General features: G+C 43.6%; 1 protein-coding gene across 1 annotated transcript in view; it reads left to right on the forward strand.

The window, feature by feature from the left end:
* Positions 1-26,522, forward strand: part of rptor (regulatory associated protein of MTOR, complex 1) — a 330,716-nt gene that overhangs the window by 121,601 nt on the left and 182,593 nt on the right. The window contains exon 7 of the mRNA XM_056279703.1: positions 17,858-18,033. Within this exon, the coding sequence (XP_056135678.1) occupies positions 17,858-18,033 (176 nt within the window). The remainder of the gene's footprint in view (positions 1-17,857; positions 18,034-26,522) is intronic.

Genomic DNA, 26,522 nt, shown 5'->3' on the forward strand with positions numbered 1-26,522 from the left:
CTTGTATGAAGGACCCAAATAGAGATCCGTCCACTGAAATGGGAAGCTGGCTCAAAATATATAAATGATGGGGCTTTGGTTTGGGTTTGTCTAGACACCTTCTATACAAACCTCCTTCATTCATTCTCTCTCTCACTCTGTTTCTCCGTCAGTCACTTTCTGTCTCTCTCACCACTAGCTATATGACACATCATGGGAATTCCTTGCAAATGCAAAATGTGTTGTCAATTATGTTCAAATTTCTTGTGGCTTTTCGCACAAATATTTAGATTGAATTGAATAATGGAGAGAAAAAGTAAAGGGAATGCGTGTTTAGAGAGGAATGTGAGCAATAAGAAGGACAAGGAAGGTACCAAATATATACAGCCGGCAGAGAGATAAGGGTGGTGGACAGGCAGGAAGAGAAAAGGGAACGCTTTGAATGATGTGTTACCCAGTAAGCTGAGGTGAAGGTAGCAACTAAACGAATATCTTTCATCCCCACAGCATTTCCTCTTAGAGCGAAAGGGGTCACAGGTTGTGCATGGGACAGAATGAGAGACAGAAAAGAGGAGCAGCCAAGGCCCATTAGTAACATTTAAACCGTTCAACAATGACATGGATCAAAAGCAAGGATGTATAGTGAGAGGTCATAGCAGAGTTGGGCAAGGGGTGAAGAACAGATGGGGTAAGGATCAAGTCTAAGTTTGATTTTATTCAGAAGTTGGCCGATAGTTGAATTTCAAGAAGATATATAAATAAATAATCAATTGTTGCCACAACAATCTACTACTACTACTACTACTACTACTACAACTTTCGTTGCTCCCGTTAGGGGTCGCCACAGCGGCTCATCCATTTCCATCTCTTCCTGTCCTATGCATCTTCCTCTCTCATGCTAGCCACCTGCATGTCCTCCCTCACCACATCCATAAACTTCCTCTTTTCCTCTTGGCTGGCAGCTCCATCTTCAGCATCCTTCTCCCAATCCTTCTCCACACATGTACAAACCATCTCAATCTTGCCTCTCGTGCTTTGTCTCCAAACCGTCCAACCTGAGTCGTCCCTCTGATATACTCGTTGCTAATCCTGTCCTTCTTCGTCACTACCAACGAAAATCTTAGCATCTTCAACTCTGCCACCTCCAGCTCCACCTCCTGTCTTTTCATCAGTGCCACTGTCTCCAAACCATAGAACATAGCTGGTCTCACAACCATCTTGTAAACCTCCCCTTTAACTTTTGCTGGTACCCTTCTGTCGCAAATCACTCCTGACACTCTTCTCCACCCATTCCACCCTGCCTGCACTCTCTTCTTCACCTCCCTTCTGCACTCTGTTACTTTGGACAGTCGACCCCAAGTATTTAAACTCGTATGCCTTTGTCACCTGACTCACCTCTACTCCTTGTGTCCTCACCATTCCACTGTCCTCCCTCTCATTCACACATATGTATTCCTTCTTGCTCCTACTGACTTTCATTCCTCTTCTCTCCAGTGCATACCTCCACCCTTCCAGGCTCTCCTCACCCTGCACCCTACTCTCACTACAGATCACAATGTCATCCGCAAACTTCATAGTCCATGGAGACTCCTGCCTTATCTGTCCATTAATCTATCACCATTGTAAACAAGAACGGGCTCAGAGCTGATCCTTGATATAATCCCAACTCTGCCTTGAACCCATCCATCATTGAAACTGCACACCTCACCACTGTCACACTGTCCTCATACATGTTCTGCACCACTCCTACATACTTCTCTACCACTTCTGCCTTCTCTATACTTCTCAGTCAACATTCTCAAAGCAAACATCACATCTGTGGTGCTCTTTTGTGGCATGAATCCATACTGCTGCTTGCTAACCGTCACCTCTCCTCTCTTAACCTAGTTTCTATTATATCTTCATGCTGTGGCTGATCAACTTTATACCTCTGTAGTTGCTACAGTTCTGCACATCGCCCTTGTTCTTGAAAATTGGTACCAGTATGCTTCTTCTCCACTCCTCAGGCATCCTCTTGCTTTCCAACATTATGTTAAACAATCTAATTTAAAACTCCACTGCCATCTCTCCTAAACACCTCCATGCCTCCACAGGTATGTCATCTGGACCAACTGCCTTTCCACTCATCATCCTCTTCATAGCTGCCCCCATTCCCTCCTTCCTGATTCACTATCCCCACATCATCCAACCTTCTTTCCCTCTGTCTCTCTCTCTCTCTCTCTCTCTCTCTCTCTCTCTCTCTCTCTCTCTCTCTCTCTCTCTCTCTCTCTCTCTCTCTCTCTCTCTCATTTTCTTCATTCATCAGCCCCTCAAAGTATCCTTCCACATTCTCAACACACTCTCCTCACTTGTCAGCACATTTTCATCTATATCCTTGATGGCCCTAATCTGCTCCACATCCTTCCCAGCTCGGTACCTCTGTCTAGCCAATCGGTACAAGTCCTTTTCTTCCTCCTTAGTGTCTAACCTCTCATGCAACTCAGCATACGCCTTTTCCTTTGCTTTTGCCACCTCTCTCTTCACTTTACACTGCATCTCATTGTTCTCCTGTCTACTTTCGTCATCTCTCTGACTATCCCACTTCTTCTTTGCCAACCTCTTTCTCTGTATACTTTGCTGTCTTTCCTCATTCCACCACTAGGTCTCCTTGTCTTCCTTCCTCTGTCCTGATGACACACCAATTACCTTCCTAGCTGTCTCCCTCACTATATCTGCAGTGCCTGCCCAGCCATATGATAACTCTTCACTACCACCCAGTGCCTGTCTTAATGCCTCCCTGAACTCCACACAACAGTCTTCCTTCTTCAGCTTCCACCATTTGATAATTGGCTCTGCCTTCACTCTCTTCCTCTTCTTGGTCTCCAAAGTCATCCTACATATCACCATTCAATGCTGCCTAGCTACGTTCTCCCCTGTCACCACCTTGCAGTCTCCAATCCCTTTCAGATCACTCCTCCTACATAAGATATAGTACACCTGTGTGCACTTTCCTCCACTCTTATACATCAGCCTGTGTTCCTCCTTCTTTTTTAAATATGTATTCACATATTTAAAGTACAGAATTTGTAATTTCGCCCCACTCTGGCATTAAAATCTCCAAGCAGGATTAGCTTATCCTCCTTGGGGAATTTGGTGAGAACATTATCCAGGTCGGCATAGAAGGTGTGTCTCCTTTACTTCGTCTTGTGAGTCAAGTGTTGGAGCCTATGCACTGGTGACAGTGAAGCTTTGGTGTTTTGTATCAGGTGTTCATTGATGCCCAAAGGAAGCTCAGCAAGGTGGCAAATGAGGCTGTTTTTGATGGCAAAGCCCACACCGTCGATCCTCGGCTCTTCAGTTGCTTTTCCTTTCCAGAAGACGGTGTAACCGCCGTTCTCTTTCAGACACACGCACGCACACACGCCCCCCTCCCCCTTCTCCCTAAAACACACTCCCTGTAGTGAACGTAGCTAGATTACAGTGTGGGAACAATGTCCCATGGAGGGCCAAGAGTCTGCAGGTTTTCATTCCAACCAGACTTTACAGCAGGTGGGTCCACTGGTTAGCTCACCTTCAACCACAGTGGAGGAACTAATCACTGAAATCACTTCGTATAGTTTTTGGATTGAATGAAAACCTGTAGTCCTGACTTGCCATGACCCATAGTTGCCCATCCCTGGCTGTTTTACCTCTGCCTCTGCCTAACACAACATCAGACAGCTGAATGTTGGTTGACTTTATTGCTAAGATTTAACATTAGGCTACCAACTGCCTAGCTATGGGGTCAATGCTAAGTGCAAAGATATTGTTGTATGTCTGGCTACACAAAAGTGTCTTATGTTTCACCGTTTTATTTTAAAATTTGAATGGGCCAGTTTGCTAGTGAGTCGAGCTCCTGCCCTGGCTGTTCTGCTGGTACATTTATCTAATCTAGGATGGGGGGGTTAGGCAAATATTTTAGGCACAATAATGTTTCCATTAGATAGGGGTTACTACTGCAGTTAGGCAAAAATAGTGGCATCAATTGAGAGCTCTGTACTGCCAGGGACGCCTAAGAGTTGACAGCTTGCTAAATTTCTTTTAAGTCCTGCTTCCTTGAATAAATGTTAACATTTTGTCTTATGAATTCAGTTTCACATCATCATGGACACTAACAAGTTTTGCAGTGTCAAAACTGGCATAGCCTAGCAGCTAATGCCTTAATTTGCAACATTTTTGCCACGGTAAAGTTACTGTGTATTTACAGTGTGTTCATTTTTAGTACATCCCTGTTAGATATCGGGGAAGTTACTTAACGTCCATAATAAGTAATGTATCAATTCCACACCCGAGTGCTAAGCCATCGCTCCTACTCTTGTAGGAAGTAAATAACGGGGGGGGGGGTTGTGGAGAAATTGAGAACAGGAGGGGGAATAACTTCCAGAGGATCATTAAACATGCAGGAGACAACCCATACAGGGAGACTCCAATCTCTCTCTCTCTCTCTCCCTTCCTCCCTCCCTCCCGGTGAGTTTCCATTACAGTTTTGCACAAAATAGCTGGGTTTTCTCCTCTTGCAATAATCTCCAAGACCTGATAAGTGTTGGCATGGTTATTTCGATTGCATGTACCACAATAGCCGTGGTAGGTTTTGACCGAAGGTGGAGAGGGCGTGTGATACATGCAGTGACGGAAAGGCAAATCCCTTTTACCTGGCAGCGGCCACGTATCAGGGATTTATGGGAGGTTATTTTCCGCAGTGATTTTACAGAGGTCCTGTGGATCCACAACTTCAGAATGACCCACTTAACATTTGATGAGATGCAAAGCAATAGGCCTCCTTGTGGTGCCTGCTGTATCATGTCCAGGGAGCCAGTTCCAACCAAGAAACTCATAGCCATTGCTCGTTATACGGTGCCATGCCATGTCCGACAGCCCATTATTCCACAACCACAATAGTCCAAAAAATGTCCCATTGGACCGAAAGCCCATTTTTTCTACAGCCCGTTATCCGGAAAATGCCCACTGCTACGAAAATACACTTTCCATTGCGAATCATTGAACTGAACTGGCCAGAGATAAATACAACCTGATATTTCTGATGAGGTAGAGACGACATTCTCACAAGTGCTTTTAATGTTACACCTCGTTTTCATGCAAATTAAACGGTATCTTCACGTTTGCATGTCAAAATACACAAAGATATTAAGGGCAAAAGACTCCTGGTAGTGTATTTTCTGAACAGTGGGCCTTCGGAGAAATTGACTTTTGTTTGCGGGATAACAGGCTGTTGGACAAAAGGGTTTTTCGTTCAATATGAAATTTTTTGGACAATTGATGTTCCAAACTAGTGGGCTGTCGGAACAACAAGCAGCCCCCCTTTAGGTCAGGCTACGTTAACTTAAATATGAAAAACGTGTTTTGAGTTCAATTTTGCGAAATATTGCTTTGTCGAATCGTCTGAAAAACCACCTCGTGCGAATGCGGTTTACAAGGGCGGGGATACCTGCAGTCATTTTAGTCCGGCGAGGTCACTTAGATGAGTGGTGAAACGGTTCTCTCTCATAAACGTTTTGTCCAGATAAACTGATTCAACTTTCTGTGATTTTCTTACCTGGATTATTGAGCATGCATAAAGACATGGTCTAGTAAAACAAGCGCGCGATTGAGGAAAACCGAGGGGCTCTGTAATAGACCGCACTCTCTGTAAGAACATCTGGTCAGCAGCAACCACTGACAAACGCCAGCGGCAGCAGAGTCTGCTAGAAAAGCGATGGCAGCGGAGCAAGTGTTGCTGTCAACCATCTGGCTGTGCTCAGGTGAGCAAAAGGCAGACGGCTGAAGAGTGGAAGAGGGCAAGGCTGAGGCCTGGGGTGAGGCCGAGGCATACGGTAAGGCTGAGGAGAGCAAAACAGCAAAAGCAGGCCCTGTAGACACTGGTCCAGGCCAAGAAGAATAAGGACAGAGCCCTCTAGCCCTGTCCCCCCTCACCAGTCCTAAAGCATAGGATACTCTTTCATATTCACATTTGTAGTATTTCTTTTCACAGTTTAACATGGTTTCTGGCACAGAGTGGATGTGGAGAGTAGTCATTTTGACAATGATGTTTCCTGGTGGGGTTGCCTTTAATTTTCTTTGTAGATGTGAGCATTAATACTTTTTTTTTGTTGTTGCTCAATCTTGTAATTCTGTTTGCTTGTGATCCTAAAAGACATCAGAAATGAGCACTTAGTAGCTTATTTTAAAAAAATCTCTGGTGGAGCAGACCCCTGGACCCCCCCCCCCCAAGCAGGTCTGTGTTTCTCTTTGCTCATGCATCATTCTCACCTTTTTCACCCCTAACCAGTTTGCATGCCTGGACACACATACCTGCACCAGTGAGAAACGGTGGAAGGAATGGGAGGGGGGTGCCCACTTTTACCACGCAACCTTGCATTCTTGAAAACCTCCATTCAGTCTGTGCTGTGTGTGGGCGCCTGGTCTAAGTGCTCAATTATGGGGCCACCTGCTTCCTTTTAAATATCTTATCACTTCCTGCGCACTGTCAGCAAAGACGCTCACTGCATTAGCTGTGGGGTGGAAGGAGATGTGTCTGTTTATGTGTGTGTCCATCATGAAGAGGAGGGGAAGTTTCTAGACTAAAGTGCTGCAGCAAGCAAAAATAGGGTAAACTAGAAGTCTGTGTGTGTCTTTGTATTTGTGTTGTCCATCATCCAAAGGAAGAGAACGCTTCCAACCAACTTATTGCTACATGCACACCGAGGGCGTACTAAACATGTATGTGCACACGCATGTGTTGTGTTATAGATATTTGCTTAGACACTGTTTCCAGTATTCACTTATTAAGACGCTATCAGCGCCCTCTAATTTTTTTGGGGGGGTGTGGGGGGGGGTTTCCAGCCTTTTTTTCCCCCAATTGTCAGTTGTACCTCGCCAATTATCTCACTCTTCCGAGCTGCCCCAGTCACTGCTCCACCCCCTCTGCCGATTCGGGGGGGGGGGGGGGGGCTGCAGACTACCACATGCCTCCTCCGATTCATGTGGAGTCGCCAGCCGCTTTTTCACCTGACAGTGAAGAGTTTCGCCAGCGGGACGTTGCGCGTGGGAGGATCACGCTATTCTCCCCAGTTCCCCCTCCCCCCCAAACAAGCGCCCTGACCGACCAGAGGAGGCGATAGTGCAGCGACCAGGACACATACCCACATCCGACTTCCCACCCTCACACATGGCCAATTGTGTCTGTAGGGACGCCTGACCGAGCCGGAGGTAACACAGGGATTCGGACCGGTGATCCCTGTGTTGGTAGGCAATGGAATAGACCGCTACACTACCTGGACGCCCAGCTCCCTCTTTAAATTAATGAATGATTGATATATAGTGATAGAGCTTATTGGTGTACTAGAATTGCAGTTTAGTAGCTGCCCTGATATGTGTCTGTTTGCATGTGCAGGCCCATGACCGTTATTCTGTAATATTGTGTGTACTCAAGGATCTGAAATTCTCCCTGTGGGATTAGTCTTATGAATTAGTGTCAGTCTAAAACAAAAACAAAAAAAATGAATTCTTTGCAATTAAACTCCTGAATGGTATCCTCAGTAGGGGAGGGAAGAGAAAGCTGTCACGGTGAGTTTCATGGTAATTTGTGAAATTACAATATGCTAATGTGATAATTACAGTAGATGCTTGGCATTAAAGAGCCTGCTGGCATTGGTGTCATATTTACAATAAGGATTAACGCACTGTTGCACAAATATCCTACAAATTTCATTACAGAAGACGGCACTGTTCCAGCGCTGACATAACCACACATTGGTGAGAGCGGGCTTAGAGCTACACCATTTTGTTTGTTGGGGTTGTACGCATGCGAGCATCTGTGTGTACATGTTTCCCATCAGACTGGGCAAGGTGGAATGCAGGAGCGGTAGATCGCCGCAGATGCATACACATGTACATGATGGCACACTCGCAAAACTGCGAGCGCCGCTCTTCCTCGGTGGTGAGATATGCCCATTTCACATAGAGACATGTTATTGCACTGCCCCCCGTTGAGTTTTTCTCTCTGAAGGGCTACAACCTTAAAAAAATGATTACTTCATGTATGTGCCTAATTCCTTACTATGTAGCACACTGTACATAGGTAACGTTTCACACAGAGATCTGAGTCTCAGTTTCGCCTTTCTCTCCTTTCTCAGCATAATCCAGTCTACTCATTATGGAGTCAACTAATGAGTTATTGGACTATCAGAGAGCGGTGATGGGGGGGGGTATACAGAAACAGGGTAGCAATGCATAAACCTACAGTAGTTTTTCAAAGGGGATTTCATAATGATGCAGTTTCAGAGCTTAGTTTTATAAGCCATTCTGTAACATTTGAATGTTTTGGGGGGGGGGGGAACAACCAAATGCAATGATACACTTCTTTCACTGTATTTATTATACAAAGAAATCTTAATGATCTGGAGGAAAATAGTAATGATGAGACATACCCAGCTATAGTATGCGATGCATTAAAGATGTTCATAAGAGGAAAACTGATTGCAATTACAAGCAACCTCAAAAATGAAACAATATAATGCTCTTAACTGAACTAAGACAATTGGAACAAAAATATAAAAGAAAAACTGACCGAAAGACACAGCAACAAATTAAAGAGGTGAGAAAGAAAATGTATGATTTACTCCAACAGGAAACAGAGATAAAAGCAAGATATTTAAAACAAAATTACTAGGAATCAGGCCTTAAAGCCACCAAATTATGGGTGAGACGATTACGGAAACAGACAAAAACCAAGATCCATAAGATGCACGACCCAAAAAACTAATCAGGTTAAATATGAAATTGAAAGCATTTTTAGAGACTACTACAAAGAACTCTATACCCAATCATCGGCCCTTAATCAAAGTGATACTAAAGCATTTCTTGACTCCCTGGGCCTACCCTCTATAGGTGCAGAATAAAATGAGTGCATAACAACAGAGATAGATAACTATAGATGAAATCCAGAAAGCAATAAGAAAACTGAAAACAAACAAGGCACCAGGTAGTGATGCATATCCATTGGAGTGGTGCAAGAAGTTTGAAAAAGAACTGGTACCTCTACTCCACACTACTTTTAACTGAATTATGACCAAAGATACTACTGCGCCCTCATAGAAGGAAACAATACTCACAGTACTACCCAAACCACTAAAGGACAAGGAGTTTTGCGAGAACCTATAGGCCAATATCGATTTTAAATGTTGATTACAAACTCTACACCCCTATTATATCGAGCAGGTTCAAATCATTTGTACTGGACTTAATAGGCGAAGACCAGACTGGCTTTGTTATGGGTAGACAACCACATGACAATGAAGAACGCTACAAATCATACATAGAAACATAGAAATAAGTTACCACCAGCATTGATTAGCCTAGACGCGGAAAAGTCATTTGACAGGGTCAATTGGGAATTTTTATACTTAACATTGGAAAAAATGTTGCTTTAACAGAAAATCAATTAATTGCATTAAGTCTATTTATAACAAACCCACAGCTGACTCTCTCTCAGAAAGATTCACATTAGAGAGAGGAACCAGACAAGGCTGCTGCCTTAGTGCAACTTTATTCGCACTATACATTGAACCATTGGCCCAAATGATCAGACGGGACACTTCAATTACAGGAATAGAAATCAGCAGTCGTAATCACGTAATAAGCCTCTTTGCAGATGACATTGTGATCCACCTGAATGACCCCGTTAACACCTTTATGCACCTAATGAAAATTTTGGAACAATTCGGCTCATATTCAGTTTATAAAGTAAATAGATTTAAAACTCAGGTTCTCATGTTTAACTGCTCATCAAACCAAAAACTTAAAGAATTTAAAATAAAGTGGAAAGCAAAATCACTTAATTACTAGGGAGTGAAAATACCTAAAAACCTAACAAAACTATATAAATGTAACTATGAACATATTGATGTCAGCTTAAGGAAAGATATTGACAGATGGTCCACTTATCCATTGGGATTATATGACAGGATAAATGTGATGAAAATTAACATTTTATCGTGTCTGCTATAATTGTTCCAATCCCTACCTGTGAATTTTCCACAAGTCCAATTTCTTAAATGGAATAAGCTCATTTCAAGATTTATAGGGGAAGGTAAAAGGCCTAGAGTATGTTATACCACTCTTCAGTTAGCTAAAGATAAAGGAGGAAGGGCACTTCTGAACCTGAAGGAATACTTCCACATAGCGCAACTGCGCACCCACCTATTCACTGTTGCACAGATTATGTAGCCCGATGGAAAGACATTGAAATGGCTACATCTAAATTCCTGATCCAAACAATAGGGGAAAGAATGATCCCTGCCCGTATAAAAGATGAGGTAGAGCTAGATCCAGTAACATCATTTACTCTAGAAACATGTTATTCCATTGGCAATTTAAACTGGGAAATGAACTTGGTTTGTTAAGATAGATAGCATATGATGATGAATTCAAACCAGGAAGAACTGATACCAGATTCAAACAATGGACAGGAATGGGTATAACAGCCATATGCAAGGTAACTCAAAAGGGAGAAATGAGAAGCTTTTAAGAATTAAAAAACAAACAAACCGCATATCAACTAAGTAATCAGGATTTATTTACATTTCTACAAATGAGGGATTATTATAACCAAAAAAAAAAATCAAGAAAAATGAGGATAAAATATGCCCAGTCATTAAGGTATTAGTACAAGCATACAATAAGGCTACACCCGGGGCTGTGTCAATCTTGCACTGTTGTTTGATGGAATCTAGAAAAGGACTTAATATTATATGTAAAAGCTAAATAGGAAAAATAACTGAATGTAGACATCCCAGAAAAAAATGTGGTATGATCTGTGGAAAATACATCAGAAACATGACACAATCACAGAGATGGAGATAATTTATTTGGAAGAACCAAATTCGGTATTCTATCACACCCAAAATTAAAAATAAACAAATAAATATTCAACAACCATGCTGGAGACTATGTAACCACATGGAACCAAACCCCACACACATTTTTTGGAGTTCCATGAAAATACAATCTTTCTGGGATGGTGTACATTCTGTTCTGTGTGAAGTTTTGGGTTAAAAAAAATCCTCCGATCCTCTCTTGTTCTCTACATGGAAAGAACCGTGCATAAAGGAGACCAATACTTCATCAAGATCCTCCTTGCTGCTGGAAAGAAGGCAATCACAAAGAACTGGCTCAGGACGGATGCACCAAACCACAAACAATGGCTGACTATCATAGACGATATCCTAGTGATGGCAAATCTCACATACAGGGTACAGATGAAGGAAGGATATTTTGAAAAACACCAGGTGAAATAGTTAACATTATAAATCAAAAAGGACATAAACAATAACGCTGTCTAGATACAAGATGGACTTGCTCACACCTGCAGGCTCTGTTCACCTCCAAATGTAAACTTTCTTCTGAAATGTGTCATATGGAAATCTCCATAACCATTTTTCGCCACAACATTTAGCTGTCCCAGTTCATGAGAATTTCATATGAGCTGACTTTAGCATACACTTGAGAACTTTTGTTTACCGCAGTTTTTCACAATGGTTTATATACGTCCACCCCTCACCCTGACACACCACTTTATTCCAGTCCCTCTTGGTTTAAACAAGAGAACTCATAAAGACAAAAATATTGCCTGGAGTAAGACCAGGTTCAGTGCTACCATCTAGTTCAATATGTTATGAATTGCACACTTGGGAGAGTCCCAGCACAAAAGTGGTACTTTTTTTTTTTTTTTTTTTTTTTTGGTGCGTTGACAACTTGTCTGGCCCTGCCCAGACTGTTGCTTTGGGAGGGAACGTACATCGGTGATCAAATGAAATATAGACAGATATGTCTTTGTCCAAAAGGAGGCTAAGGGGGGAGTCATTACAGGATGACAAATCTGCAGAGCTGCACACACAGCATAATATACAAACTACAAAAAAAGTGTTTTGTGCATTTTGTAACAACAGTAAATGTGGAAAGTGACACAGGTAATGTTACCTCTGACACAGAAGCAACAGACTGTGGTGATATTGCGACATGTGTGGATTATTGTGCGGTGTGTGTGGGGGGGGGGCAGTTGGTGTGGATTTGTGTTTCCCAAGCCTGAGTAGAAAGCTTCAGTCTTTCCCTTACTCAAGGATGAATAATGTCTGGCTTTTTGGTAGTCAAGACAGTTTTATTTGTAAAGCCCAATATCACAAATTACAAATTTGCCTCAAGGGGCTTTACAGCAACATCCTGTTAGACCCTCGTATCAGATAAGAAACAACTCCCTAAAAAAACCCTTTAACAGGGAGAAAAAAGAGGAAGAAACCTCAGGGATAGCAACAGAGGAGGGACCTCTCCCCCAAGATGGACAACATGCAATGGATGTTGTGTTTACACAATTTACATAATACAACATTGAAAGAGGATAACAACTATAATGGAATTATAAAATAGATGAAAAATATGATGATGAGGATGCCAAGCAGTGTCCAAACGCACCCAGAATAGCCCAGGACCCAAGCCACGCAACCGCTCGTAGTTTGCGTGTGATTGTGCGCATCATGTCACTGTTGACAACGTGTTTTGGTCGCATCATTTCCTTTGTGAAGTTCGTTGCTCTGTCCTAGAAACACACTAGCGTTCTCCAGTGCAGAGAAATAGTCTAAACTTTATTTTTGATTATGTCCAACATGTCTGGTTACAGACATTGTTACAGACGCACCATGACTACCACCAAGGTGTTGCAGTATTTACAGGCGTTGGACAGCAGCCATTTTAAATTGTTTGAAAAATAGTATTAAAGTTGTTAAAATGTTAATTTTTATTTCAGTCGTTTCTTAACAGACATGCTAACATATGCAATGTATTAATATCTCAATTGGGTATTTATCTTGACAGAATATAAAGTTTAAAAACTGTGGCGGTCATTTTGACTGCCCATGGTCGTTCTATTAGTTTTTAAGTCCCAGTCGTTGTTTGGGACTGTTTCAATGTTTAATTTCAGTTCTTTTTTTACATTTCACGTTGTATAGGCCTTGTTACGTTTGTTAGACTAGCAATATTTGTTTTCTGTCTCATTTTTCAGGTAATATTTTCACTTTTTCAATTTTGCTATTCAAGTTCGACCATGTGTCTCTGAAGTTTAAATTGTTTAAAAATAGTATTATAGTTGTTAAATTGTTAATTTTGGTGTCAGTCATTTCCTAACAGACATACTAACATATGCAATGAATTAATATCTCAATTAGGTATTTATCTTGACAGAATATAGAGTTTAAAAGCCGGCCGTCATTTTGATGGGCCATGGTCCTTTTAGGTAGGAGTGAAATCCCAGTTGTTCTAGTGTTAAGGAGATCAGACGGGTAAGATGGGGCAAGCCATTTAGGATTTTATAAGTCAGCAGAAGCATCTTCAATTATGATCTAACATGGATAGGAAGCCAATGAAAGGAGGCAAGAATTGGTGTAATGGTCAGATTTTATAATTTTGGGGCTTCCGGGTGACGTGGCGGTCTATTCCGTTGCCTACCAACATAGGGATAGCTGGTTTGAATCCCCATGTTACCTCCGGCTTAGGCAGGCGTCCCTACAGACACAATTTACTGTGTCTGCAGGTGGGAAGCCGAATGTGGATATGTGTCCTAGTTGCTGCACTAGCGCCTCCTCTGGTCGGTCGGGGCACCTGTTTAGATGGGAGGGGGAACTAGGGGGAATAGTGTGATCCTCCCACGTGCTACGTCCCCCTGGCGAAACTCTTCACTGTCAGGTGAAAAGAAGCGGCTGGCGACTCCATATGTATCGGGCGAGAAATGGTAGTCTGCAGCCCTCCCCGGATTGGCAGAGGGGTTGGAACAGCGACCGAGACGACTCAGAAGAGTGGGGTTATTGGCCAGGTACAATTGGGGAGAAAAGGGGGGCGGAGTTCCAATTTTAGTTTGGATTCTAGCTGCAGCCATCTGAACCATCTGAAGACTTTTAGTACTAGGATTTGTCAAACCTGAAAACAGAACATTACAGTAATCAAGTCTGGATGAAACAAATGCATGTATTAGAGTCTCTGTGTCAGCCATGAACAGGAAAGACTGAATTTTGTTTATGTTACATAAGTGAAAAAAGGCAGTCCTGGTGATTTCTTTAATGTGCTTATCAAAGGAAAGGCTGGGATCAAATGTAACACCAAGATTTTTGGCTGCCACACTTTGTGAAATCACAGAGTTGTCGATTGTTATTGTTACTTGATCAAATTCGTGTCTGTGTCAAGCAGGGCCAATGACCAGCATCTCGGTTTTATCCAAATTTAAAAGCAGAAAGTTTAGTGACATCCAATTTTTCACAGCAGCCACGCAGGCATCTAAATTAGTCATTTGCATATGATCAACAGCCCTTATAGGCACATAGAGCTGAGTATTATCAGTATAGCAAGTGAAATTTATTCCATAACTGCGTATGATTTGGCCAAGAGGTGACATATAAAGAGAGAAAAATAGATGGCCAAGAACTGTGCCCTTTAGCGTATTTACAAGGCTCAATGTTTTCGGTTTTTACCGATTTTCACCGAAAAATACCCAGATTTTTAAACTGATTTTTCACCCGGATTTTATGTTTCCATGGATCCAAAAGTTGTTCTTGTTCATGTGAGGTTATGTAACAGTGTCCTCTTGTGGCGAAATTTGGCATGCTGGATGGCTTTGAAAAATAAAAACCGAAAATGCTGAGCCTTGCATATTTAACATCAGAGAATTTTGATAAAACATTACTTTAGCAGACACAATGTGTTCTTCCAGATAAGTAGGACTTATGCCAAGAGAGAGCTAAGCCAGAAACACAAAAATTCAAATTTAATCTGATAGTATACAGTGGTCAATGGTGTCAAAGGCTGCACTGAGGTCCAGTTGTAGAAGCACAGAAGTGGAATCAAACTCCATAGCTAGTAAAAGATCATTCACCACTCTGGTCAGAGCAGTTTCAGTGGAGTGACAGTCCCTGAAAGCCGATTGAAAAGGTTCATATAGATGTTTTCTTCTTTATGAGCCGAAAGTTGTTGATACACAAATCTCTCTAGTACTTTAGAAAAGAATGAAAGATTAGAGACCAGTCGATAGTTACCAAGAGACCCGGGATCGAGGTGCAGTTTTTTAAGTAGAGGTTTAACCACAGCTCTCTTCAAACTGCTGGGAACAGTGCCAGTAGTAAGTGATAAATTAACAATGTCTAGCATTGTAGGTCCCAAGAAAGGCCAGAGGTCTTTAAAAAGTTTTGCTGCTAAGGGGTCAAGTGGGCAAGTAATTGGTTTAGAAGCTGACGCAAGCTTAGTCAAAGTGTCAAGAGAGATAGTCTCAAAAGCTGTAATAACAGGGACTGTCAGTGACTCATTGTATAGATATGAAGTTGGTAAGGCAGGATCTGCAGGAGTAACTGGAGTTGAAGAACTCATTTGGTTTATGATCTCATCAATCCTATTGCAGAAAAAGTCTAGAAACTCATGGGCGGTGAATGGTGAGTAGCTAATAGATGGTTGCTTTTTAGTAAGTTTTGGTACAGTGTCAAAGAGAAGTCTGGGGTTTTGATTATTAATATTGATTACATGAGAGAGATACGTTGCTTTTGCAGCAGATAAAAGATGCTTGTATTTCGATAAACACTCATGCCACGATAGGTAAAAAAAACGTACAATTTTGATTTTCACCATTTACAGTTCCAGTCTCCTCCAGGCCCGCTTAAGAGCACGTGTCTCGTCATTAAACCAGAGTTTAGGCCTCTGTAGTCACCTTGCTCTGGTAGTGGGAGGTGCAGCTGAATCGAGGAGACTAGAGCGGGCCATATTTATGTCACTAGTGAAATTTTCAACAGAGTCAGTCTCGCAGTGAAAGGAGCCAGCACTTCAGGCTGCTGCTGGCCAAATGTAGCTACAGTGGAGGGACCAAAGTGGCGAGTGGCAATTACATCTGTGCTGACATTAACTGGACAGGCCAATAATGCTTTCAGATTCGATGAGCAAATGATCTGACACAGCAGATGTGTTAGCAAGACATTCAGATCAGAAACAGCTATCCCTTCAGCTAAAGCCAAATCAAGGGTGTTACCACTGCAATGAGTCAACTCTTGAAAAACTGAGAGAACCCAAAAAGAAGCCTAGCCCCAGAAGAAGAAAAACCCTAAAAGAAAAACCCAAAGAAGAAAAACCCAAAAAGAAGCCTGGTGCCAGAAAGGCTTTACTTAGAGGATCAGCAGCCTTATTCAGATGAATATTGAAATCATCAAGAATTAGACTCTCATCAGCATGAGTAACAAGACCTTAGACAAATTCTCCAAGAAATAGTGGGTAAGAGCCAGGAGGTTGACTGAGCATCACAATTTGGACTGAGCCGAGTCTATTCATGGCTGAGGGAGATGGACCAAGAACAAGAGCCTCTAAAGACTGGAATTGAGATTCAAGTGTAGGAGTCAGATTGAAAATAGATTTATGAATTAAGGCAACATCCTGACCTTGTTTATTTGCCCGAGCTACATGGACATACGTATAGTTGGGTGGGGCAGCTTCATTTAAGGGAAGGAAAACATTTGGTTTCAGCCCTGTTTCACATAACCCAGTCATATCGAAACTATGTTCAAGAATCAGATCGTTTATTAGTAGGGCTTTTTATGAAACCAAATCTAGGCAGAACTTCAGAAGCTACCAACAGGTGAAATGTTAATTGGAATTAGACGCCTTGTTGACAAATTTGATGCCCAACGCTTTGGACAATATGTGGTCACACTTTTGATAACATTAGATGTTTTGCTTTGTAGATTATTAGGTACTTCGTTGCACATTTCACCACCACCAGTGGTGGGAATGATTATTAGATTATTGTGGTTCACACATTTAGGAGAGGAGAGATTGGGAGCAATACAGCAGGGTAGGGAGACAGTAATGATGGTGCGTACAAAACTAGAAACATTCACTGAGGTGGGAGAATTCTTCTTGATAGTATCTGCTGCCTCCTTAGTTCCCTCCCTGTTTCCCTCCCAGCTTCATTCATAATTTCATACAAAGTTCATACACTTTATTTCCAAGTGTCACTCCTTTCCCCAGTGGCCAAAACAGCAATAGTTCCTTGACTTTCTTGACCCATTCAGTGACCATGAGTCACAACCTCCACTGTTCTTTGGTGTTTATGCACAGGATCGTTTTCAGCCGTAGCGGGTATCATTTACCGGAGCTTTCTTGTTCTCACATTTGTGCTTATGAGCAATCAAGAGGACTCCTCCCACTCAGGAGGATGGTTAACCTTGTGTCGCCATCCAAGTTGACGTTGCTGACTCAAACTTGAGATTCTTGGGCTTTGTGTCGACAGCCGGTTTGACTAGCAAGGATGAGTTGAGAGAGATCCCACTCAGTGCTAATTCCTTATACACAAATTAGTTGGCTTTCTCCCTGGCCCAGCTGTCTGTTATCCCTCTATCCCACCCATCTGTAAACCAATGATATGACTTAGCAATGTTGAATCATGTCATGTCGTTTTTATTATAGAAAATGCTTTCAACAGTTCCCTCACAAAGTGCCTTGCACAGAACAAAGGACAAACTTAACAAATGTGTGTCTTTCTCCCCCTCTCTCACTCTCTATTGCTTTTTCTGGCCTCTGATATATATAAAAGTGATATTTTACAACATTTAATTTGCCTTTTGTAGTATTTTGCATGCAGTTTCTGTGGAGGTGGAAATGGTTTTGGTTCTGTGCCCATTCCAGGATCACATCCATTAGGCCCTGCAGTTGAAGAATGTATTTAGAACACATTTAGACTGTTCTTTTTTCAGTTGCAAATAATGCTTTGGACTGTGCCTGTTGTAGGAATGATGGGAAATATTTTGCCATTGCTGTTGTTAAATAGACATATTGTGTGTCCATCTAGGTGGCAGCCATCAACCCCAGCCACCCACTTGCCCAGATGCCCCTGCCTCCCTCCATGAAGAACTGCATCCAGCTGGCTGCGTGCGAGGCCAGCGAGTTGCTGCCCATGAATCCCGACCTCCCGGCTGACCTCTTCACCTCTTGCCTCACCACACCTATCAAGATCGCTCTCAGATGGTAACACTTTTATTGAAGTCCTTCCTTCCCTTTTCCATCCCTTCACGACAGGAGAGGGATGGCTAGAGAGCTGTTGTGTTTTCTTGATCAAGTAAAGTAATAAAAAAAAGGATGGGATTTTGAGATCTATAGACTGTTGTGTCTGGTCGTGCTCGTTGGATTTTTGTTAGATCCTGGTATTTTGAGACATGCATTAAAGAGATAGTAAACATTTAATCATAGTTATTCATGCTGAAGACATGTTGGCATTTCCCTAGGGTGTTAAAACTGGTTTTAAATTCAACAAAAAAACTACACCGCCTTGCATGGCCACATTGAGGGAGAAAATCATGATGTATTTGTGTCCAGGGGTAAAGTGGACGTCACAATCAATCCCCAGTTTTACCAATGTCATATGAGGGCATCTAAGACACCAACACCTCTTATTACATCGTCGACATGTATTGGGTTCAGCAAATTAGACCAGTAAAGTATGTGGCGAGTCATGAGAAGCCAGTAGTAGCCAGCTAAACTCTCTGGGTAGACTTGTGAGAAACTGGGATGAGATGTTCTACTACAACACTGTTACCTTCCAATTAACCCACAGCCCCATCACTGTCCTCTACATCCACACCCCTTTATATCCTTTATACATGGACACCACCATCACTGTCCTCTACATCTATACCCCTTTATATCCTTTATACATGGACACCACCATCACTGTCCTCTACATCTACACCCCTTTATATCCTTTATATGCAGACGCCACCATCACTGTCCTCTACATCTACACCCCTTTATATCCTTCATACATGGACACCTCCATCACTGTCCTCTACATCTACACCCCTTTATATCCTTCATACATGGACACCTCCATCACTGTCCTCTACATCTACACCCCTTTATATATTTTATGCATGGACGTCTCCATCACTGTCCTCTACATCTACACCTTTTTATCATCTTTATACATGACACCACCATCCCGGTCCTCTACATCTACACCCCTTTATATCCTTTATACATGGACACCTCCATCACTGTCCTCTACATCTACACCTTTTTATCATCTTTATACACGACACCACCATCCCGGTCCTCTACATCTACACCCCTTTATATCCTTTATACATGGACACCTCCATCACTGTCCTCTACATCTACACCTTTTTATCATCTTTACACACGACACCACCATCACTGTCCTCTACATCTACACCCCTTTATATCCTTTTTCTAAATGTGAGTAGGGAAAGACATGCTTAGAGACAAGTGTCTACCCTTCCAGCAATTTTCTCTGGCAAAACAATTGCAGAGATGTACAGAGAAGGTGCTTTTCACATTATTTTTAATCCTGGAACCTCTCCGCCGTGGTCATGCGGAGACACGGAAAGTTCTTGAACCGTCGTACCAGGCTCATACAAATATTTCAGCGGCATGATGGGAACTTTGTACTTTACAGATCAGTTGGGACGTATCATCAAAGCCATACGGCGTTATTCTGGCCGGGCGGAGAATGTGGTAATACATCACATGTAGAGAGCAAACCTCCCAGCCGAGGTCCCGTTCTGCTGAATGTTCAGTTCTAAGAGTTCCCATCGAACCGCACATCATCTCCAGGACCTTGATAATGGTAATTGCTGCAGAAGAAGATGCTGCACGAGGAAGAGTTTCGCAGGCATAACGAGCTCCTCCGAGAGACGTGTTTGATACAGCGGTCTAATGTAAGTGTATGATGGTATGTCATACAGACGACTAGAGTGATGAACGCGTCCGTTGGCTCCAGTAAGGCAGACGTGTGTTGCATCACTCAGATGTGTGTGTGTGTGTGTGTGTGTGCAGGGCGGGGGGATGGGGGGGTGCACTGAACATGTGGGACTTGCAGCCCAAAGTAAAGGCGATTGCGTCACCTCCAATCTACAGTCAACATGAGCATGCACACACACACACACACACACACACAAGCATGCATGCACACGCACACAAATATGGGTCATTTATATACGATTAACCAATATCACTCTATTTGTACGCCAGGCTATTTAGTTGATAACAAGGTTAATAGCCTGTGGGGGAAGTAAATTAGGCCACTGTGACAGGAAGTGACCAACTCCTTTGCTTTTTTTGTATTTGGTGAAATTAAGTTGTTTGGTTTGATTTTCTTGATAGAAGTGTGGCTGAGTAAGTCAAGGAAGATTTCCTATGTTGTTTCTTTAATCAAGGCTTTATTATCAATCTTCATTTATCATGAGTAAATATGTAAGCATATTGTGTGTGTGTGTGAGAGAGAGGATGAGTAAACAGCTTGAGTGAAATTGTTTTTGCGTAGTTGTAGCAGTGGGGGATTAGACCAACAGCCATGATCACTCACATGCATTTTCTTTACGAGAGAATGTCTGTTTACATTTCTGTTTTTCCACCCCAATACACACACATGCACACACACACACACACACAGAGTCGCTTCCTGCCTGTTATTTATTCTCTTCTCTCTCTATTCCTCCTTTCCTATCTTTCCCACTCTTTCATTCTTTTTTTGTCCCCCTTTTCTCCCCTATTGTACCCATCCAGTTACCCCACTCTTCCGAGCCATCCCGGTCGCTGCTCCACCCACTCTGGCAGACTACCACATGCCTCCTCCGACACATGTGAAGTCGCCAGCCGCTTCTTTTCACCTGACAGTGAGGAGTTTCGCCAGGAGGACGTAGCGCGTAGGAGGATCACGCTATTCCCCCCAGTTTCCCCTCCCCCCCGACTCACCAGAGGAGGCGCTAGTGCAGCGATCAGGGCACATACCCACATCAGGCTTCCCACCCGCAGACACGGCCAATCGTGTCTGTAGGGCCGCCCGACCAAGCCGGAGGTAACACGGGGATTCGAACCGCCGATCCCCCTGCTGGTAGGCAACGGAATAGACCGCCACACCACCCAGATGCCCCCCCCCTTTCTCCGTCTCTCTCTCTTTCTCGCTCTCTCTCTCTCTCTCTCAGTTCCATCTCTGTTCTCAGGCTGTCGTGCCAACACGATGTTATTTGGTTTTTTAAAAACAAATTTAAAATCCTTCTGAGAAAATGGTGCGCTCCCATATATTGTTGCTGGAGTGAGTTAACACCCCAGAGGCTGCACAGAGGCTGCACCAGCAGCACCAGCAGCCTCAACCCCCAGCCCACATGTCATGCACGGCCCTCAGTGGAGTCTCTTATGTAACTCTACTTGAGGCGCTGCATACTGTATCTGTGGCGAGCACTTCATTGTACATGCACGGCACTACGTACTCTTGGATCTTCCGTTTATAAACTCCCTATGGTGGCATAATTCATTAACGGCTATCTTTTTTTTGTAAAACATTTTAATATTCCTTGCCTTTACTTTGGACACTGAAGGTCGTAGACGTCATTTATCCGAGTCGCCAACACAGAATAGAACACCTATTAAACATACTCTCCACTCAGCGAAAGTTTGCTCCTGTTTTTCCCCCCTTCCTCATCTTTAAATCTTTGAGTGAGAATGACAGTTTGCCTTCAGGGAATGTTCCAGAGCCATGCGTAACGTTCCATCTCTTGTCATAAACAGTAGAGATTTTCTTCTTGCTCCTCTTTAAATCCACATCCTTTAGTGACCTTCAGCATAATCAGGTGTGTACTTAATGTCTTTAATATTGATATCCCTCGGCCAACGCCCCATCCGGGGAAAGGGTTGACTCAGCAGTCATGGAAACATCACCGCTTGGATGTACACTGCAATGAAACGGATGAAGTAGTATATGGCCTCCAGAATCCTTCACGAGCACACATTCCAAAATATATATTGTGGTGGGCGATGTAGCGGTCTTTTCCATTGCCTGCCAACATGGGGATCGCCGGTTCGAATCCCTGTGTTACCTCCGGCTTGGTCAGGCTTCCCTACAGACACAATTGGTCGTGTCTGCGGGTGGGAAGTCGGATGTGGGTATGTGTCCTGGTCGCTGCACTAGCGCCTCCTCTGGTTGGTCAGGGCGCCTGTTCAGGGGAGAGGGAACTGGAGGGAATAGCGTGATCCTCCCACGCGCTACGTCCCCCTGGTGAAACTCCTCACTGTCAGGTGAAAAGAAGCGGCTGGCGACTCCACATGTATCGGAGGAGGCATGTGATAGTCTGCAGTCCTCCCCGGATCGGCAGAGGGGGTGGAGCAGCGACCGGGACTGCTCAGAAAATAGGGTAATTGGCCAAGTACAACTGGGAAGAAAAGGGGGGGAATCCCCCCCCCAAAAAAATAGCCATTGTGTCGAATGTGGTATGATACAGCAAGGCCAGGTCAGTGTGCGGTGACAGATGTAGACATGTTTTAACTCTCCCATGTGTCACCCTCTCGTAAACACAATTCTGCCTTTCTCGCATGCAGATTTTCTGTGGCTGCATTGCACTAACAGTACATGTGAGATGCAAATGTTAGAGGCAGTTGAAATAAATCAAAAATAATCCCAGTATTCACCTGTTCCCCTCTTTTTCTCATCATTATTTTTTTTTGTAAGTAATGACCATCTCCGTGGAAAACAACAAACCATTTACTCAGTTTTGCCTCATTTCCCCCTTTCTGTAAAACCCTTCTATGGGGCATTGAATGACGGGGAGTGTACTGTATATTCATGGGGCAAAAATTGATGATTCCACATATAGTGCAGCTGGCATTCTCTGTGCCTCTGCCAGCATTGAGGGGCGATGATTATTTGAAAGAGAATATTTCAATGGTTTCAAAAAAACTTGCCATCCCAAGTTACCAGCAAATCTACCAGCTCTGCCCAAAACACTTCAACCTGGTATCAAGCCAGCTGTCGGACCCTCATCTCCTCCGGCCTTCGCTGCACCCGTCTCGCATCTTGTTCTCTTCCTCCTCCCAAGGCAGTAACCAGTAGCTCGGTTTCCCCTGCTTGGATGCGTCAAAGCTAATGCAGCGCCACCTTGTGTCTCTGAAGCGCTCTCTTCTTCTTGGATCCCAGGAATGCATCTTGCCCCCCATCCCCCCGCACCACTAGCAGTGCCTCAGCCATTTTCTTTCTGCCTCCCTCCTCACTGTGTAAAAACAGTGCAGGGCTTTTACGCCTTCTCTTTCAGCCTTAGACCTAACAACAGAGAGAGAGAGAGAGAGAGGGTGATGTTGGAAAGGAGTAAGAGATGCACAGTTTGGGGAATCCTGAGGGATTCTATGAGGGGTTCACTGATGTGGGGGATTGATGCATCGGATTACCTTGTCTTTGAAAGTTTCATGAAATGCACGACAGGAAGTGTTATCGGGTTTATGGGGGGGGGGGTGGGAAGATGAGTACATGTAGACTGGAAAGCTCCTGCGCTCAGGTGCCTTTGATTGCTCAACCGAGCAGAAAATCATTACTGATGGAGCACCATCATCAAGGGATTTCCCTGCGGCTGCACTAGCTGGGGAAGTAGATGGGTAGATGTGAATGCAAATATGAAGGAGGAAGAGAAGGGGATACCCACCGGCAGAGGGGCAGGCAAAAGGGGAGACGCACGGAATGAATATAAAGGAATAAACGATCTAGGAATAACATATCTGATCACTTCTTAGGTTATTATTAGATGTTTAAAAACTGAAGTTGGTCACCGGTGAAATATAGAAAGAGGAACAGTGTGGAAGGAGAACACATCATCACTCTGAGCAGAACTCAGGTTGGTGTGCCGTCACCATTTTCTCCATATAGAACTGCTAGGGAATCATTTTGGACTAGTCACATCAGCCGACTGGCAAGGTGTTGCTTCTTCCTCTTCAAAGTTACATCACTGTGTGAAGCTGGCTTCTCCCATGCCACTCGGAGACTGTGTCATCTGCATGCGCGTGTGTGTCCATGTATGGATATGTTCATCTATCATATATGATATATATGTAACCCCTTTTTCACTGGCGGGCAACGCCAAGCACATTTAAACAAGACAAAAGCCTAATGCTACCAGTTACTAAAGTGTTACAATACAATTCAATAGCGCAACAGGATCCTGAGTTGTCAGCGGTGGAATGGTGAGCTGGCTGAACCTCCTGTGTACTAGTAGGCTAGTGCCCCTAATGACAATATTAGTGATAATTGATAATAGAAATAATTAACCAAGATAATAATCAATTTAGTAGCGCGGTGCCTCCACTGTGAAAATACTACACTTACCTAAGGCTAGTGAATGGTGTATCTTCCCAGAATTAAACAAACATGTGGTTAAGGTAGATCTTATAACCCTGCTGTGTACTGAATTACTGTACAAGCTTATTACCAGCACTCTAAAAGTAACCTAGGCTTTGCATAAGCGGAAAATGAGCTGCCAATACACCCGAAATATAATTAATAATAATAGGATTTATTTGATAACACTGAGAGAGAGAGAGAGAGAGAGAGAGAGAGAGAGAGAGAGAGAGAGAGAGAGAGAGAGAGAGAGAGAGAGAGAGAGAGAGAGAGAGCACCACACGAGTGTAGTATTGTTGATTAAATAAACATTAATTGGAATTACACAGGGTGTGACAACCGGTCACAATAAACTGGAAGAAAAGTAACAAAAGAACACAAAAATACCCAGCACTTTCCATTGGGGCCCGTTGGTGCACATAAAGCAGCTCTCTGCGCGGAGGGCAAGGCAGCCAACCACAAGATGGCCACAGGTTGCAATGTTCAGAAAACCCTGGCGAAGATGGTGGTCTTCCGGTGGGCCCAGCGCTGGAGAGCAGATGAAGCGAGTCCTCTTTGAACAGCAGACAGGTCCCAGGAATGGAGCAGAGCGGCTCCCCTAGTTAGATCACCATCCAGCGCAGCCCGATGACTTCTGGCTAGCCTCCACATCTCTAGTTGGCTAACACACTAGCACTGGATGCTAAATCCACTTAGCTAGCTAGCGGCGACAATGGCTATGGGGCATAAACAAAATAATTGGCATACTAAAACAAACCCCACCAGCAAGCATACGACCGCGGGCCAATCGCAACACTCCTGAACTCAAATGCGGGCCTAGTACACAGGCTGTGTATAAAGTCTCTGCGAAACTGGTACGTGAGATGGAGCGGTAGAAAAAAAAATGGACGTCTCTCCTCAGAGTACTCGCTTGGACTCTCAAGCTCCTCCCTCTCTGTGAGGAGATTGACCGTTGCGAACCTCGCGATTTCGCGGGCATAATAACTTTACACCATATCGTTGGCTAATAACAAAATTCAAATAAAAATACAAAGAGCAAATACATTCCATTGGTTTACATGTTTAGAAACTTATAAGAACATAGGAAATGTTTAAGACACAATGCATGCTGGTAAATTAAGTACCACAAAGTATGTACAGTAGATTTTAGAGGTCCTTACATATATTATATCTCATATATGTTCATATATGGCTGCGCGAATTCACATTTGCGGTGGCCTCACCCAGTACCATCCATGCAGTGTCTTTGTCCACATCTGCGTCTAAGTTTTGTCTTTGTTTGATGACTGGGAGAGCTGGTGCTGGATTGGCTGGGAGAGCTTGGACTGCTGCATCCTTTGGGCCCAGAGGCCATGGCCTTACCCAAGCTGCACCCAAGGAGGTAACACAGAGATGGTCTGACAGGACGCGGAAGCGGGTTAGGCTAAGCTAACTGCTAGCCCATGCAGACCGGCAGTTCCGATAACACCAAGGGCTGTCTGGCGGCAGCCTCACCTGGCGTTGTCTGTGGTGTTTTTGATGTCATCATGTGGAGTGCGGGGAGGTGTGTCGAGGTTGTCTGGCTGGGAGGGCTGGTGCTGGATCAGCAGGGAGAACTTGGTCTGCTTCGTTCGGTGGGCCCACGGACCACAGCCCCTGCTTGGAGCTACGCCCAAGGAGGAAACACCAAAAGCAGTCTGACAGGACACAGAAGCCGGGTGGGCTAAGCTAACTGCTAGCCCATGCAGACCGGCAGTTCCGACAGTCATCCTGGCTGGCGTTTGTTCCCTTGGACTGATTTTTTTTTTCTTCAGTTTGGATATATGTGTTAGTTTGGATAGGTTTTCTTGTAATTTTTGAGTGTTTTTTTTTTTTTTTTTTTTTGTATTTGTGTTGTACTGCTGTGGGCCGGGGTAAACGGCATTTCGTTTCATTTCATGACAAATAAAAGTGTTCCTGATCCCTGATATACATGCCATTGGTATGTGTTTGCAATTTAACTTTCCCCCATGCATGTTGCCTGTGTGTGTGTGTGTCTGTCTATGTTTGAGCATCTGAACATGGGTACTGTAGGTGTATCTCTTGTTTGTGTACATTTGTTCTCCTGGACAGAATTCTTCATCTTACATTGCTTTGCATGCCCTTACGCATTCCTCCCCACTCTTTCCACACTAACCTTGCCTAGACGAATGCAGAGGCTTGCATACTGTATGCTCTGTAAAACCTTCAAAGCGCCCCTTGACAGTATATGGGAGAACCTTAAGTTGCATCTCTTTATCAAATTGAGAGATCACATAATTTGCTGCCAGCCGTACCAACATGTACCCTGGCTCTGCCACATGACGGAAGCTAAGCAGGTATG

Source organism: Lampris incognitus, chromosome 5 (genome assembly GCF_029633865.1).
Source record: "Lampris incognitus isolate fLamInc1 chromosome 5, fLamInc1.hap2, whole genome shotgun sequence".
NCBI lineage: Eukaryota > Metazoa > Chordata > Actinopteri > Lampriformes > Lampridae > Lampris > Lampris incognitus.